The 14,580-nt window shown below is 36.1% G+C and overlaps 1 protein-coding gene across 1 annotated transcript; it reads left to right on the forward strand.

Moving 5' to 3' along the window:
- Positions 1–370: 370 nt before the first annotated feature.
- Positions 371–4,949, forward strand: LOC116619982 (E3 ubiquitin-protein ligase BRE1). The gene is made up of 2 exons (XM_048733756.1): positions 371–1,749; positions 2,000–4,949. Exons 1-2 carry the CDS (start codon positions 472–474, stop codon positions 2,045–2,047), a joined length of 1,326 nt encoding a protein of 441 aa, XP_048589713.1. The 5' UTR covers positions 371–471; the 3' UTR covers positions 2,048–4,949.
- Positions 4,950–14,580: the final 9,631 nt, after the last annotated feature.

Genomic DNA, 14,580 nt, shown 5'->3' on the forward strand with positions numbered 1-14,580 from the left:
TCAATCTATCGAGCGCTATGCTCTATGTTAGAATCTACTTAATCAAGTTATCCAAGGAATCTAGTTAGTTCTTGTGTGCATAAAATATGTACAGGATCCTGAACAAAGCATGAGCACATCAAAGATGCTGAGAGTACATAAAAATGTCCCTATACCTTCTTTTTATGTCATGACACACCAAGAACAGTATAATTAAGTATCGATATTTAAAAAAAAAATAAAGAAAAAAAAAAAGGATCTCAGCGGGAATCGAACCCGCGTCGCTGCGTTAGTAGTCAAGTGCCCGCAACGAAAGACTAACGTGGCATTGCTGAAGGGAATTGTAATGAAAATTACTTTTAATACTATTGGTATTCCCGTGTGGCTGTCATGGCGGAAGGACGCTCTAGAGATCGCTCCTCTGAAAACGTAATTTCATCTTCTCCAAGTCCATCCAGGACTCGCTCATGGTCAGTATCAGATCTCAGTAGCATGGATTTATCGAGACCAGTGGATTTGTTTGCTTTGTCTTCGCTGAATTTTACCAAAAAATGTGATCAAGTCGCCGAGCTCAAGGGCCTAAAGGATGAGTCAACTATCATCACGAAAGCGCTCGACGGGAAAACATTAGAATCACTCAATATATCAGATCTTAAAACCGAACTGGGAAAGAGAAAGCTTCCGAAATCTGGTTTAAAATCGGTGCTTGTAGAAAGACTTAGGACTCACATCTTAGATTACGAAATCTCCCGCCAAATTTCAAATTACCAACCGCCACAAATAGATCTTGATAGCACTGTTGAAAGTAAAGCCGACGCCGGCAATAAACAAGAAACTGAACCGGAAGAATTAACATCGACCAACTATGTTTTCCTAAAGAAGTTTAACGATCTTGAGCGTGATGTATTGGAACTTAAAGATCTATACAAATCATTTCAGTCCGCTCAAAGGCTTAAAGAGGAAAATGGTTATCTGAGAGAAGAGCTTCGGCTAATAAAGAGTGACATGGATAAGATCAGGGAAGAGAGAGATTCACTAAAATTGGTTGTGTCAATGTTAAGTAAAGATTTGTACAAAAATCATCCTGACAACAAACCCTCGTCACAAGATCAAGTACTTGATTTGAATTGTGATACATTGCCCAGCCAATCAAAAGATGGAGCTTTGGAAACCGAGACAAAAGAGAGCAACCCAGCCGCGGAAAACAAACGCTCCAATCAGAAAAATGCCAACGCAAAACGAAGTCATAAGAAATCTAACAAATCTACGGCCGTAAATGGAGCTAAGCAATCTGGATCAGTACAACAAGAGCACAGAAAGCCCTCTGAGGTAGTCATCGCTGGTGATTCGATGATTAAGTACATTAATGGGTGGAATTTATCCAATGCATCGCAGCGAGTGAATGTCAAGTCCTTTTCTGGAGCCCGGGTTAGTGACATGGCTGACTATATTAAGCCATTGATTCGCAAAAAAACTGAGAGTATTGTACTTCACATCGGAACAAACGATCTCCGAGACTCGGAGCCCCACAATGTCGCTGACGGAGTTGTAGATCTCGCACATCAAATCGAATCTGCTGATATTTCTGTAGCTGTGTCGGGGTTAATAACAAGATCGGATTCTGAGGAGCTTACCGGCCGGGTGAAGGAAACGAATCGTTTACTTCGTTCCTTTTGTAACCAGAACGGTTGGGAATTTGTCCCTAATACCAACATTACATCGGCTCATCTAAATACAAAAGGACTTCACTTGATCAAGTCAGGCACCCAGGTACTCCAGAAAAATTTTAATTCAATGTTAAATAAGTGATTGGGTGAAAGTGTGAGCGCTAATTCGCCGGCTTATTCACTTCTCGACCAGCCTAAATTATTTTCTAAAAATATTTCATCTAACAATGATTATATTCCATCTGGCCCAACAGCTAGAGGCTTCAAAATGGCTTTTTTAAATATTGTCAGTATTCCAAAATATATAGATGAAATTCGGACGTCTAAATTAATGAATTCATTCGATATTTTAGGTTTTAGTGAGACCAGGCTCGATGACACTTATACAGACGATGAATTAAAAATTCATGGATATGATATCTTCAGGAAAGACAGAAATCGCGATGGTGGCGGTGTGTGTGTATATATCCGCAGCTCCATCAATTGTGTTAATAGAAAAGAAATTGTTCCTGAAGATGTCGAAGCTGTCTGTTTGGAAATTCGTAAACCAAACAGTCGGCCTTTCATTGGTAGTGTTGTCTATCGTCCTGAGTCTCCGATCGAATATTTTAATTGCTTCGAAGAGTTAATAAAGGCAGTAGACGATGAAGACAAAGAGCACGTGATTCTTGGGGATTTAAATTGTTGTTTACTTAAGAAGAAAGTCTTTGATAATAAAACAAAAAAGTTAAAATCAATTTATGAAGCATATCAACTATCCCAGTTGATAAACGAGCCTACGCGTATAACAATTGATTCTAAAAGCCTAATTGATCACTTTGTCACATCGTCTCCTGACAAAATAAACTCATCAGGCGTAATTCACATTGGTCCGAGTGATCATAGTTTGATCTATGGAATAAGAAAGATAAACCCTTATAGGTGTGCGCGAGATAAAGCAAAAACCATTGAAATACGTAATTTTAAACATTTCGATCAACAAAAGTTTGTAAAGGACCTCCTTACTCAGTCGTGGGAACAGATTGTTTTGTGTCATGACACTAATGAGATGTGGGCACATTGGAAAGACCTGTTTCTAAACGTGTTAGCCAGGCATGCCCCTGTACAATCTAAAAGAAAAAAAGCATTTAATGTCCCATGGCTGACCAGAGAGATCAAAGATTTAATTAATAACAGAGATAAGTTAAAGCGTAAAGCAATGGTGAGTAAATTACGTAATGACTGGGATGATTTTAAGGCATCCCGAAATAAAGTAAACATTGCCTTGCGCCAAGCCAAATCCAACTATTATCGTAATAAGATTGCAAATCAAAAGAATAATCCCAAAGAGGCTTGGAAAACGATAAATAGTCTACTTGGTCGCACCAAAGAAAATACAACTGTAAATGAACTTAAATTTGACGACCAAAGCCTTTTTTCACAAGAACATATTGCCGAAGCATTTAATGATTATTTTTCTAATGTTGGTCCAAAATTGGCAAGTTCAATGGCAAACCCTAGTAAATCATTTGAGCATTTTATTAAGCCATGTAGTGCTCAAATGTCACGTTTTAAGTTAGTATCCAATACAAAAGTACTAAAGCTTTTGGGTTGCCTTTCTAATGCCAAAGCGACTGGTATTGACAAAATCTCTGGAAAAATACTCAAGTGTGCAGCCCATGCCATTTCTCCATCTCTCACTTACATTTTTAACAACTCTATAATTTCCAACTGTTTTCCAGATGAGTGGAAAATGGCTAGGGTTTTGCCCCTCTTTAAAAAAGGCTCTAAGACTATTCCCGACAACTATAGACCAATAAGTATATTACCAGTGATTAGCAAACTAATGGAAAAAATAATGTATGAACAGTTATACGATCATTTTACAGCAAACCAAATTTTATCCGAACAACAATTTGGCTTTCGAAGACTACACTCTACTGTTTCTGCTCTCCTTGATAGCACTAATAGCTGGTATATTAACATGGACAGACAAAAGTTTAATTTAGTTGTATTTTTGGATCTAAAAAAGGCATTTGATACCGTTAATCATGACATTTTGCTTCGAAAACTAGAATTGAATGGTATCACTGGAAATGCCCTTTTATTAATTCAATCTTATTTGTCCAACCGTAAACAGAAATGCCAGCTAAACAGTACAGTGTCCTCTGAAAGTAAGATCACATGTGGCATTCCTCAGGGTTCAATTCTTGGCCCACTTTTCTTCCTCTTATATATTAATGATCTACCAGAGTGTCTATTGCACACTACTCCTAGATTATTTGCTGACGCTACAAACTTGACAGCGTCTGGTAGTACTGTAGGGGAAGTTGAGTTGGCCATGAATTCGGACCTTGAGCAAGTGAAAGAATGGCTCTTGGCTAATAAATTAAGTCTCAATGTAGCAAAAACAGAATTCTTATTAATAGGATCCCACCACAAGCTAAGAACCCTTCCTTGCAAACCTTCTATTTCTATTGATAACAAGGAACTAAAACAAGTTCAGCAAAGTAGGGTTCTTGGTGTGGAAATTGACGAACACCTAAATTGGGATCAGCACATTGATTCTCTTGCTAAAAAAGTCAGTTCTGGTATAGGAGCCATGAAACGAATTTCTGAATTTGCTAATCAAAATACATTAGTCTCTATTTATAATGCAATCATCCAACCACACCTTAACTACTGTAGCGAGGTGTTGGATACTCTTGGGCAATGTAACACAATCCGTCTTCAAAAATTGCAAAATAGGGCGGCAAGGGTGATCACAAACAGGTCAAATGACACCCCTGCCACAGAGGCTCTAGCTGAATTGGGCTGGCAAAATTTAGAGACCCAGCGAGCAAAGACAAAAGCCAAACAAATGTTTAAAGTTTTGCATGATATGGCTCCAAACTGTCTCACGGACCTTTTCAGCTTAAAGAAAAATATTACAAATTACAATCTCAGAGGCTCCTCCACCTCGCTACAGCTGCCACTCCCAAAAACTGAATTTATGAAAAAAAGTTTCAGCTATGATGGAGCTAAATTATGGAATTCCCTCCCAGAGGCTAGTCGAGATTGTACAAGTTTATCATCATTTGTCAGAGAATTAGAGGCTCACACTTTTATCTAAACAAATAATTAGTTTAGCGTATTTATAGTATTATATACCCACATAGATCAAGTTTTTTTTCTTTCGTTATTTATTTAAATACTTTTACTTATAGTTATATTTCTAATTATTATAGATATATATATATTTTTTTTTTCACACGCCCCTTGTGGAAATCAGCTGTTGTTGACGGGGCAAGCGTGTCTTAAATAAAGTCTATCTATCTATCTATCGTAAACTATCCCAAGCAAAGTCACCATCGGACTGGAGGTTACATTCGGGAAAAGCTTCAGGGTTACATTCGGGAATTTGTTTTACGAGTGTAACCTCCAAAAGGTTACAATCGATAATTTTTTTTCCGAATGTAAATTCCAAAAAGTAACATTAGGAAAAATAGAACAGTATACTCGGAAAAAAAGGTATATCAATCTATCGAGCGCTATGCTCTATGTTAGAATCTACTTAATCAAGTTATCCAAGGAATCTAGTTAGTTCTTGTGTGCATAAAATATGTACAGGATCCTGAACAAAGCATGAGCACATCAAAGATGCTGAGAGTACATAAAAATGACCATATACCTTCTTTTTATGTCATGACACACCAAGAACAGTATAATTAAGTATCGATATTTTTAAAAAAAAAATAAAGAAATAAAAAAGGCTATCAGCGGGAATCGAACCCGGGTAGCTGCGTTAGGAGTCAAGTGCCCGCAACGAAAGACTAACGTGGCATTGCTGAAGGGAATTGTAATAAAAATTACTTTTAATACTATTGGTATCGTAAACTATCCCAAGCAAAGTCACCATCGGACTGGAGGTTACATTCGGGAAAAGCTTCAGGGTTACATTCGGGAATTTGTTTTACGAGTGTAACCTCCAAAAGGTTACAATCGATATTTTTTTTCCGAATGTAAATTCCAAAAAGTAACATTAGGAAAAATAAAACAGTATACTCGGAAAAAAATGTATATCAATCTATCGAGCGCTATGCTCTATGTTAGAATCTACTTAATCAAGTTATCCAAGGAATCTAGTTAGTTCTTGTGTGCATAAAATATGTACAGGATCCTGAACAAAGCATGAGCACATCAAAGATGCTGAGAGTACATAAAAATGTCCCTATACCTTCTTTTTATGTAATGACACACCAAGAACAGTATAATTAAGTATCGATATTTAAAAAAAAAATAAAGAAAAAAAAATAGGCTATCAGCGGGAATCGAACCCGGGTCGCTGCGTTAGTAGTCAAGTGCCCGAAACGAAAGACTAACGTGGCATTGCTGAAGGGAATTGTAATGAAAATTACTTTTAATACTATTGGTATCGTAAACTATCCCAAGCAAAGTCACCATCGGACTGGAGGTTACATTCGGGAAAAGCTTCAGGGTTACATTCGGGAATTTGTTTTACGAGTGTAACCTCCAAAAGGTTACAATCGATAATTTTTTTTCCGAATGTAAATTCCCAAAAGTAACATTAGGAAAAATAAAACAGTATACTCGGAAAAAAAGGTATATCAATCTATCGAGCGCTATGCTCGATAGAAGAATCTACTTAATCAAGTTATCCAAGGAATCTAGTTAGTTCTTGTGTGCATAAAATATGTACAGGATCCTGAACAAAGCATGAGCACATCAAAGATGCTGAGAGTACATAAAAATGTCCCTATACCTTCTTTTTATGTCATGACACACCAAGAACAGTATAATTAAGTATCGATATTTAAAAAAAAAAATAAAGAAAAAAAAAATAGGCTATCAGCGGGAATCGAACAAGGGTAGCTGCGTTAGTAGTCAAGTGCCCGCAACGAAAGACTAACGTGGCATTGCTGAATGGAATTGTAATGAAAATTACTTTTAATACTATTGGTATCGTAAACTATCCCAAGCAAAGTCACCATCGGACTGGAGGTTACATTCGGGAAAAGCTTCAGGGTTACATTCGGGAATTTGTTTTACGAGTGTAACCTCCAAAAGGTTACAATCGATAATTTTTTTTCCGAATGTAAATTCCAAAAAGTAACATTAGGAAAAATAGAACAGTATACTCGGAAAAAAAGGTATATCAATCTATCGAGCGCTATGCTCTATGTTAGAATCTACTTAATCAAGTTATTCAAGGAATCTAGTTAGTTCTTGTGTGCATAAAATATGTACAGGATCCTGAACAAAGCATGAGCACATCAAAGATGCTGAGAGTACATAAAAATGACCATATACCTTCTTTTCATGTCATGACACACCAAGAACAGTATAATTTAGTATCGATATTTTTAAAAAAAAAATAAAGAAAAAAAAATAAGCTATCAGCGGAAATCGAACCCGGGTCGCTGCGTTAGGAGTCAAGTGCCCGCAACGAAAGACTAACGTGGCATTGCTGAAGGGAATTGTAATGAAAATTACTTTTAATACTATTGGTATCGTAAACTATCCCAAGCAAAGGCACCATCGGACTGGAGGTTACATTCGGGAAAAGCTTCAGGGTTACATTCGGGAATTTGTTTTACGAGTGTAACCTCCAAAAGGTTACAATCGATAATTTTTTTTCCGAATGTAAATTCCAAAAAGTAACATTAGGAAAAATAGAACAGTATACTCGGAAAAAAAGGTATATCAATCTATCGAGCGCTATGCTCTATGTTAGAATCTACTTAATCAAGTTATCCAAGGAATCTAGTTAGTTCTTGTGTGCATAAAATATGTACAGGATCCTGAACAAAGCATGAGCACATCAAAGATGCTGAGAGTACATAAAAATGACCATATACCTTCTTTTTATGTCATGACACACCAAGAACAGTATAATTAAGTATCGAAATTTTTTTAAAAAAATAAAGAAATAAAAAAGGCTATCAGCGGGAATCGAACCCGGGTCGCTGCGTTAGGAGTCAAGTGCCCGCAACGAAAGACTAACGTGGCATTGCTGAAGGAAATTGTAATAAAATTACTTTTAATACTATTGGTATCGTAAACTATCCCAAGCAAAGTCACCATCGGACTGGAGGTTACATTCGGGAAAAGCTTCAGGGTTACATTCGGGAATTTGTTTTACGAGTGTAACCTCCAAAAGGTTTCAATCGATATTTTTTTTCCGAATGTAAATTCCAAAAAGTAACATTAGGAAAAATAAAACAGTATACTCGGAAAAAAAGGTATATCAATCTATCCAGCGCTATGCTCTATGTTAGAATCTACCTTATCAAGTTATCCAAGGAATCTAGTTAGTTCTTGTGTGCATAAAACATGTACAGGATCCTGAACAAAGCATGAGCACATCAAAGATGCTGAGAGTACATAAAAATGTCCCTATACCTTCTTTTTATGTCATGACACACCAAGAACAGTATAATTAAGTATCGATATTTAAAAAAAAAAATAAAGAAAAAAAAATAGGCTCTCACCGGGAATCGAACCCGGGTCGCTGCGTTAGTAGTCAAGTGCCCGCAACGAAAGACTAACGTGGCATTGCTGAAGGGAATTGTAATGAAAATTACTTTTAATACTATTGGTATCGTAAACTATCCCAAGCAAAGTCACCATCGGACTGGAGGTTACATTCGGGAAAAGCTTCAGGGTTACATTCGGGAATTTGTTTTACGAGTGTAACCTCCAAAAGGTTACAATCGTTAATTTTTTTTTCGAATGTAAATTCCAAAAAGTAACATTAGGAAAAATAAAACAGTATACTCGGAAAAAAATGTATAACAATCTATCGAGCGCTATGCTCTATGTTAGAATCTACTTAATCAAGTTATCCAAGGAATCTAGTTAGTTCTTGTGTGCATAAAATATGTACAGGATCCTGAACAAAGCATGAGCACATCAAAAATGCTGAGAGTACATAAAAATGTCCCTATACCTTCTTTTTATGTCATGACACACCAAGAACAGTATAATTAAGTATCGATATTTAAAAAAAAAATAAAGAAAAAAAAATAGGCTATCAGCGGGAATCGAACCCGGGTCGCTGCGTTAGTAGTCAAGTGCCCGCAACGAAAGACTAACGTGGCATTGCTGAAGGGAATTGTAATGAAAATTACTTTTAATACTATTGGTATCGTAAACTATCCCAAGCAAAGTCACCATCGGACTGGAGGTTACATTCGGGAAAAGCTTCAGGATTACATTCGGGAATTTGTTTTACGAGTGTAACCTCCAAAAGGTTACAATCGATAATTTTTTTTCCGAATGTAAATTCCCAAAAGTAACATTAGGAAAAATAAAACAGTATACTCGGAAAAAAAGGTATATCAATCTATCGAGCGCTATGCTCTATGTTAGAATCTACTTAATCAAGTTATCCAAGGAATCTAGTTAGTTCTTGGGTGCATAAAATATGTACAGGATCCTGAACAAAGCATGAGCACATCAAAGATGCTGAGAGTACATAAAAATGTCCCTATACCTTCTTTTTATGTCATCACACACCAAGAACAGTATAATTAAGTATCGATATTAAAAGAAAAATAAAGAAAAAAAAATAGTCTATCAGCGGGAAACGAACCCGGGTAGCTGCGTTAGTAGTCAAGTGCCCGCAACGAAAGACTAACGTGGCATTGCTGAAGGGAATTGTAATGAAAATTACTTTAAATACTATTGGTATCATAAACTATCCCAAGCAAAGTCACCATTGGACTGGAGGTTACATTTGGGAAAAGTTTCAGGGTTACATTCGGGAATTTGTTTTACGAGTGTAACCTCCAAAAGGTTACAATCGATAATTTTTTTCCGAATGTAAATTCCAAAAAGTAACATTAGGAAAAATAAAACAGTATACTCGGAAAAAAAGGTATATCAATCTATCGAGCGATATGCTCTATGTTAGAATCTACTTAATCAAGTTATCCAAGGAATCTAGTTAGTTCTTGTGTGCATAAAATATGTACAGGATCCTAAACAAAGCATGAGCACATCAAAGATGCTGAGATTACATAAAAATGTCCCTATACCTTCTTTTTATGTCATGACACACCAAGAACAGTATAATTAAGTATCGATATTTAAAAAAAAAATAAAGAAAAAAAAATAGGCCCTCAGCGGGAATCGAACCCGGGTAGCTGCGTTAGTAGTCAAGTGCCCGCAACGAAAGACTAACGTGGCATTGCTGAATGGAATTGTAATGAAAATTACTTTTAATACTATTGGTATCGTAAACTATCCCAAGCAAAGGCACCATCGGACTGGAGGTTACATTCGGGAAAAGCTTCAGGGTTACATTCGGGAATTTGTTTTACGAGTGTAACCTCCAAAAGGTTACAATCGATAATTTTTTTTCCGAATGTAAATTCCAAAAAGTAACATTAGGAAAAATAGAACAGTATACTCGGAAAAAAGGTATATCAATCTATCGAGCGCTATGCTCTATGTTAGAATCTACTTAATCAAGTTATCCAAGGAATCTAGTTAGTTCTTGTGTGCATAAAACTGTACAGGATCCTGAACAAAGCATGAGCACATCAAAGATGCTGAGAGTACATAAAAATGTCCCTATACCTTCTTTTTATGTCATGACACACCAAGAACAGTATAATTAAGTATCGATATTTAAAAAAAAAAATAAAGAAAAAAAAATTGGCTATCAGCGGGAATCGAACCCCGGGTCGCTGCGTTAGTAGTCAAGTGCCCGCAACGAAAAACTAACGTGGCATTGCTGAAGGGAATTGTAATGAAAATTACTTTTAATACTATTGGTATCGTAAACTATCCCAAGAAAAGTCACCATCGGACTGGAGGTTACATTCGGGAAAAGCTTCAGGGTTACATTCGGGAATTTGTTTTACGAGTGTACCCTCCAAAAGGTTACAATCGATAATTTTTTTTCCGAATGTAAATTCCAAAAAGTAACATTAGGAAAAATAAAACAGTATACTCATAAAAAAAGGTATATCAATCTATCGAGCGCTATGCTCTATGTTAGAATCTACTTAATCAAGTTATCCAAGGAATCTAGTTAGTTCTTGGGTGCATAAAATATGTACAGGATCCTGAACAAAGCATGAGCACATCAAAGATGCTGAGAGTACATAAAAATGTCCCTATACCTTCTTTTTATGTCATGACACACCAAGAACAGTATAATTAAGTATCGATATTAAAAGAAAAATAAAGAAAAAAAAATAGTCTTTCAGCGGGAATCGAACCCGGGTAGCTGCGTTAGTAGTCAAGTGCCCGCAACGAAAGACTAACGTGGCATTGCTGAAGGGAATTGTAATGAAAATTACTTTTAATACTATTGGTATCATAAACTATCCCAAGCAAAGTCACCATTGGACTGGAGGTTACATTCGGGAAAAGTTTCAGGGTTACATTCGGGAATTTGTTTTACGAGTGTAACCTCCAAAAGGTTACAATCGATAATTTTTTTCCGAATGTAAATTCCAAAAAGTAACATTAGGAAAAATAAAACAGTATACTCGGAAAAAAAGGTATATCAATCTATCGAGCGCTATGCTCTATGTTAGAATCTACTTAATCAAGTTATCCAAGGAATCTAGTTAGTTCTTGTGTGCATAAAATATGTACAGGATCCTGAACAAAGCATGAGCACATCAAAGATGCTGAGAGTACATAAAAATGTCCCTATACCTTCTTTTTATGTCATGACACACCAAGAACAGTATAATTAAGTATCGATATTTAAAAAAAAAATAAAGAAAAAAAAATAGGCTCTCAGCGGGAATCGAACCCGGGTGGCTGCCTTAGTAGTCAAGTGCCCGCAACGAAAGACTAACGTGGCATTGCTGAAGGGAATTGTAATGAAAATTACTTTTAATACTATTGGTATCGTAAACTATCCCAAGCAAAGGCACCATCGGACTGGAGGTTACATTCGGGAAAAGCTTCAGGGTTACATTCGGGAATTTGTTTTACGAGTGTAACCTCCAAAAGGTTACAATCGATAATTTTTTTTCCGAATGTAAATTCCAAAAAGTAACATTAGGAAAAATAGAACAGTATAGTCGGAAAAAAAAGGTATATCAATCTATCGAGCGCTATGCTCTATGTTAGAATCTACCTAATCAAGTTATCCAAGGAATCTAGTTAGTTCTTGTGTGCATAAAATATGTACAGGATCCTGAACAAAGCATGTGCACATCAAAGATGCTGAGAGTACATAAAAATGACCATATACCTTCTTTTTATGTCATGACACACCAAGAACAGTATAATTAAGTATCGATATTTTTTAAAAAAAATAAAGAAATAAAAAAGGCTATCAGCGGGAAACGAACCCGGGTCGCTGCGTTAGGAGTCAAGTGCCCGCAACGAAAGACTAACGTGGCATTGCTGAAGGGAATTGTAATAAAAATTACTTTTAATACTATTGGTATCGTAAACTATCCCAAGCAAAGTCACCATCGGACTGGAGGTTACATTCGGGAAAAGCTTTAGGGTTACATTCGGGAATTTGTTTTACGAGTGTAACCTCCAAAAGGTTACAATCGATATTTTTTTTCCGAATGTAAATTCCAAAAAGTAACATTAGGAAAAATAAAACAGTATACTCGGAAAAAAAGGTATATCATTCTATCGAGCGCTATGCTCTATGTTAGAATCTACCTTATCAAGTTATCCAAGGAATCTAGTTAGTTCTTGTGTGCATAAAATATGTACAGGATCCTGAACAAAGCATGAGCACATCAAAGATGCTGAGAGTACATAAAAATGTCCCTATACCTTCTTTTTATGTCATGACACACCAAGAACAGTATAATTAAGTATCGATATTTAAAAAAAAAAATAAAGAAAAAAAAATAGGCTCTCACCGGGAATCGAACCCGGGTCGCTGCGTTAGTAGTCAAGTGCCCGCAACGAAAGACTAACGTGGCATTGCTGAAGGGAATTGTAATGAAAATTACTTTTAATACTATTGGTATCGTAAACTATCCCAAGCAAAGTCAAAATCGGACTGGAGGTTACATTCGGGAAAAGCTTCAGGGTTACATTCGGGAATTTGTTTTACGAGTGTAACCTCCAAAAGGTTACAATCGATAATTTTTTTTTCGAATGTAAATTCCAAAAAGTAACATTAGGAAAAATAAAACAGTATACTCGGAAAAAAATGTATATCAATCTATCGAGCGCTATGCTCTATGTTAGAATCTACTTAATCAAGTTATCCAAGGAATCTAGTTAGTTCTTGTGTGCATAAAATATGTACAGGATCCTGAACAAAGCATGAGCACATCAAAGATGCTGAGAGTACATAAAAATGTCCCTATACCTTCTTTTTATGTCATGACACACCAAGAACAGTATAATTAAGTATCGATATTTAAAAAAAAAAAAAAAAGAAAAAAAAATAGGCTATCAGCGGGAATCGAACCCGGGTCGCTGCGTTAGTAGTCAAGTGCCCGCAACGAAAGACTAACGTGGCATTGCTGAAGGGAATTGTAATGAAAATTACTTTTAATACTATTGGTATCGTAAACTATCCCAAGCAAAGTCACCATCGGACTGGAGGTTACATTCGGGAAAAGCTTCAGGGTTACATTCGGGAATTTATTTTAAGAGTGTAACCTCCAAAAGGTTACAATCGATAATTTTTTTTCCGAATGTAAATTCCAAAAAGTAACATTACTAAAAATAGAACAGTATACTCGGAAAAAAGGTATATCAATCTATCGAGCGCTATGCTCTATGTTAGAATCTACTTAATCAAGTTATCCAAGGAATCTAGTTAGTTCTTGTGTGCATAAAATATGTACAGGATCCTGAACAAAGCATGAGCACATCAAAGATGCTGAGAGTACATAAAAATGTCCCTATACCTTCTTTTTATGTCATGACACACCAAGAACAGTATAATTAAGTATCGATATTTAAAAAAAAATAAAGAAAAAAAATAGGCTATCAGCGGTAATCGAACCCGGGTCGCTGCGTTAGTAGTCAAGTGCCCGCAACGAAAGACTAACGTGGCATTGCTGAAGGGAATTGTAATGAAAATTACTTTTAATACTATTGGTATCGTAAACTATCCCAAGCAAAGTCACCATCGGACTGGTGGTTACATTTGGGAAAAGCTTCAGGGTTACATTCGGGAATTTGTTTTACGAGTGTAACCTCCAAAAGGTTACAATCGATAATTTTTTTTCCGAATGTAAATTCCAAAAAGTAACATTAGGAAAAATAAAACAGTATACTCGGAAAAATAGGTATATCAATCTATCGAGCGCTATGCTCTATGTTAGAATCTACTTAATCAAGTTATCCAAGGAATCTAGTTAGTTCTTGTGTGCATAAAATATGTACAGGATCCTGAACAAAGCATGAGCACATCAAAGATGCTGAGAGTACATAAAAATGTCCCTATACCTTCTTTTTATGTCATGACACACCAAGAACAGTATAATTAAGTATCGATATTTAAAAAAAAAATAAAGAAAAAAAAAAGTCTATCAGCGGGAATCGAACCCGGGTAGCTGCGTTAGTAGTCAAGTGCCCGCAACGAAAGACTAACGTGGCATTGCTGAAGGGAATTGTAATGAAAATTACTTTTAATACTATTGGTATCGTAAACTATCCCAAGCAAAGTCACCATTGGACTGGAGGTTACATTCGGGAAAAGTTTCAGGGTTACATTCGGGAATTTGTTTTACGAGTGTAACCTCCAAAAGGTTAAAATCAATAATTTTTTTTCCGAATGTAAATTCCAAAAAGTAACATTAGGAAAAATAGAACAGTATACTCGGAAAAAAAGGTATATCAATCTATCGAGCGCTATGCTCTATGTTAGAATCTATTTAATCAAGTTATCCAAGGAATCTAGTTAGTTCTTGTGTGCATAAAATATGTACAGGATCCTGAACAAAGCATGAGCACATCAAAGATACTGAGAGTACATAAAAATGACCTTATACCTTCT

The sequence above is a fragment of the Nematostella vectensis genome, chromosome 10 (assembly GCF_932526225.1).
Source record: "Nematostella vectensis chromosome 10, jaNemVect1.1, whole genome shotgun sequence".
In the NCBI taxonomy this organism is placed as follows: Eukaryota; Metazoa; Cnidaria; class Anthozoa; order Actiniaria; family Edwardsiidae; genus Nematostella; species Nematostella vectensis.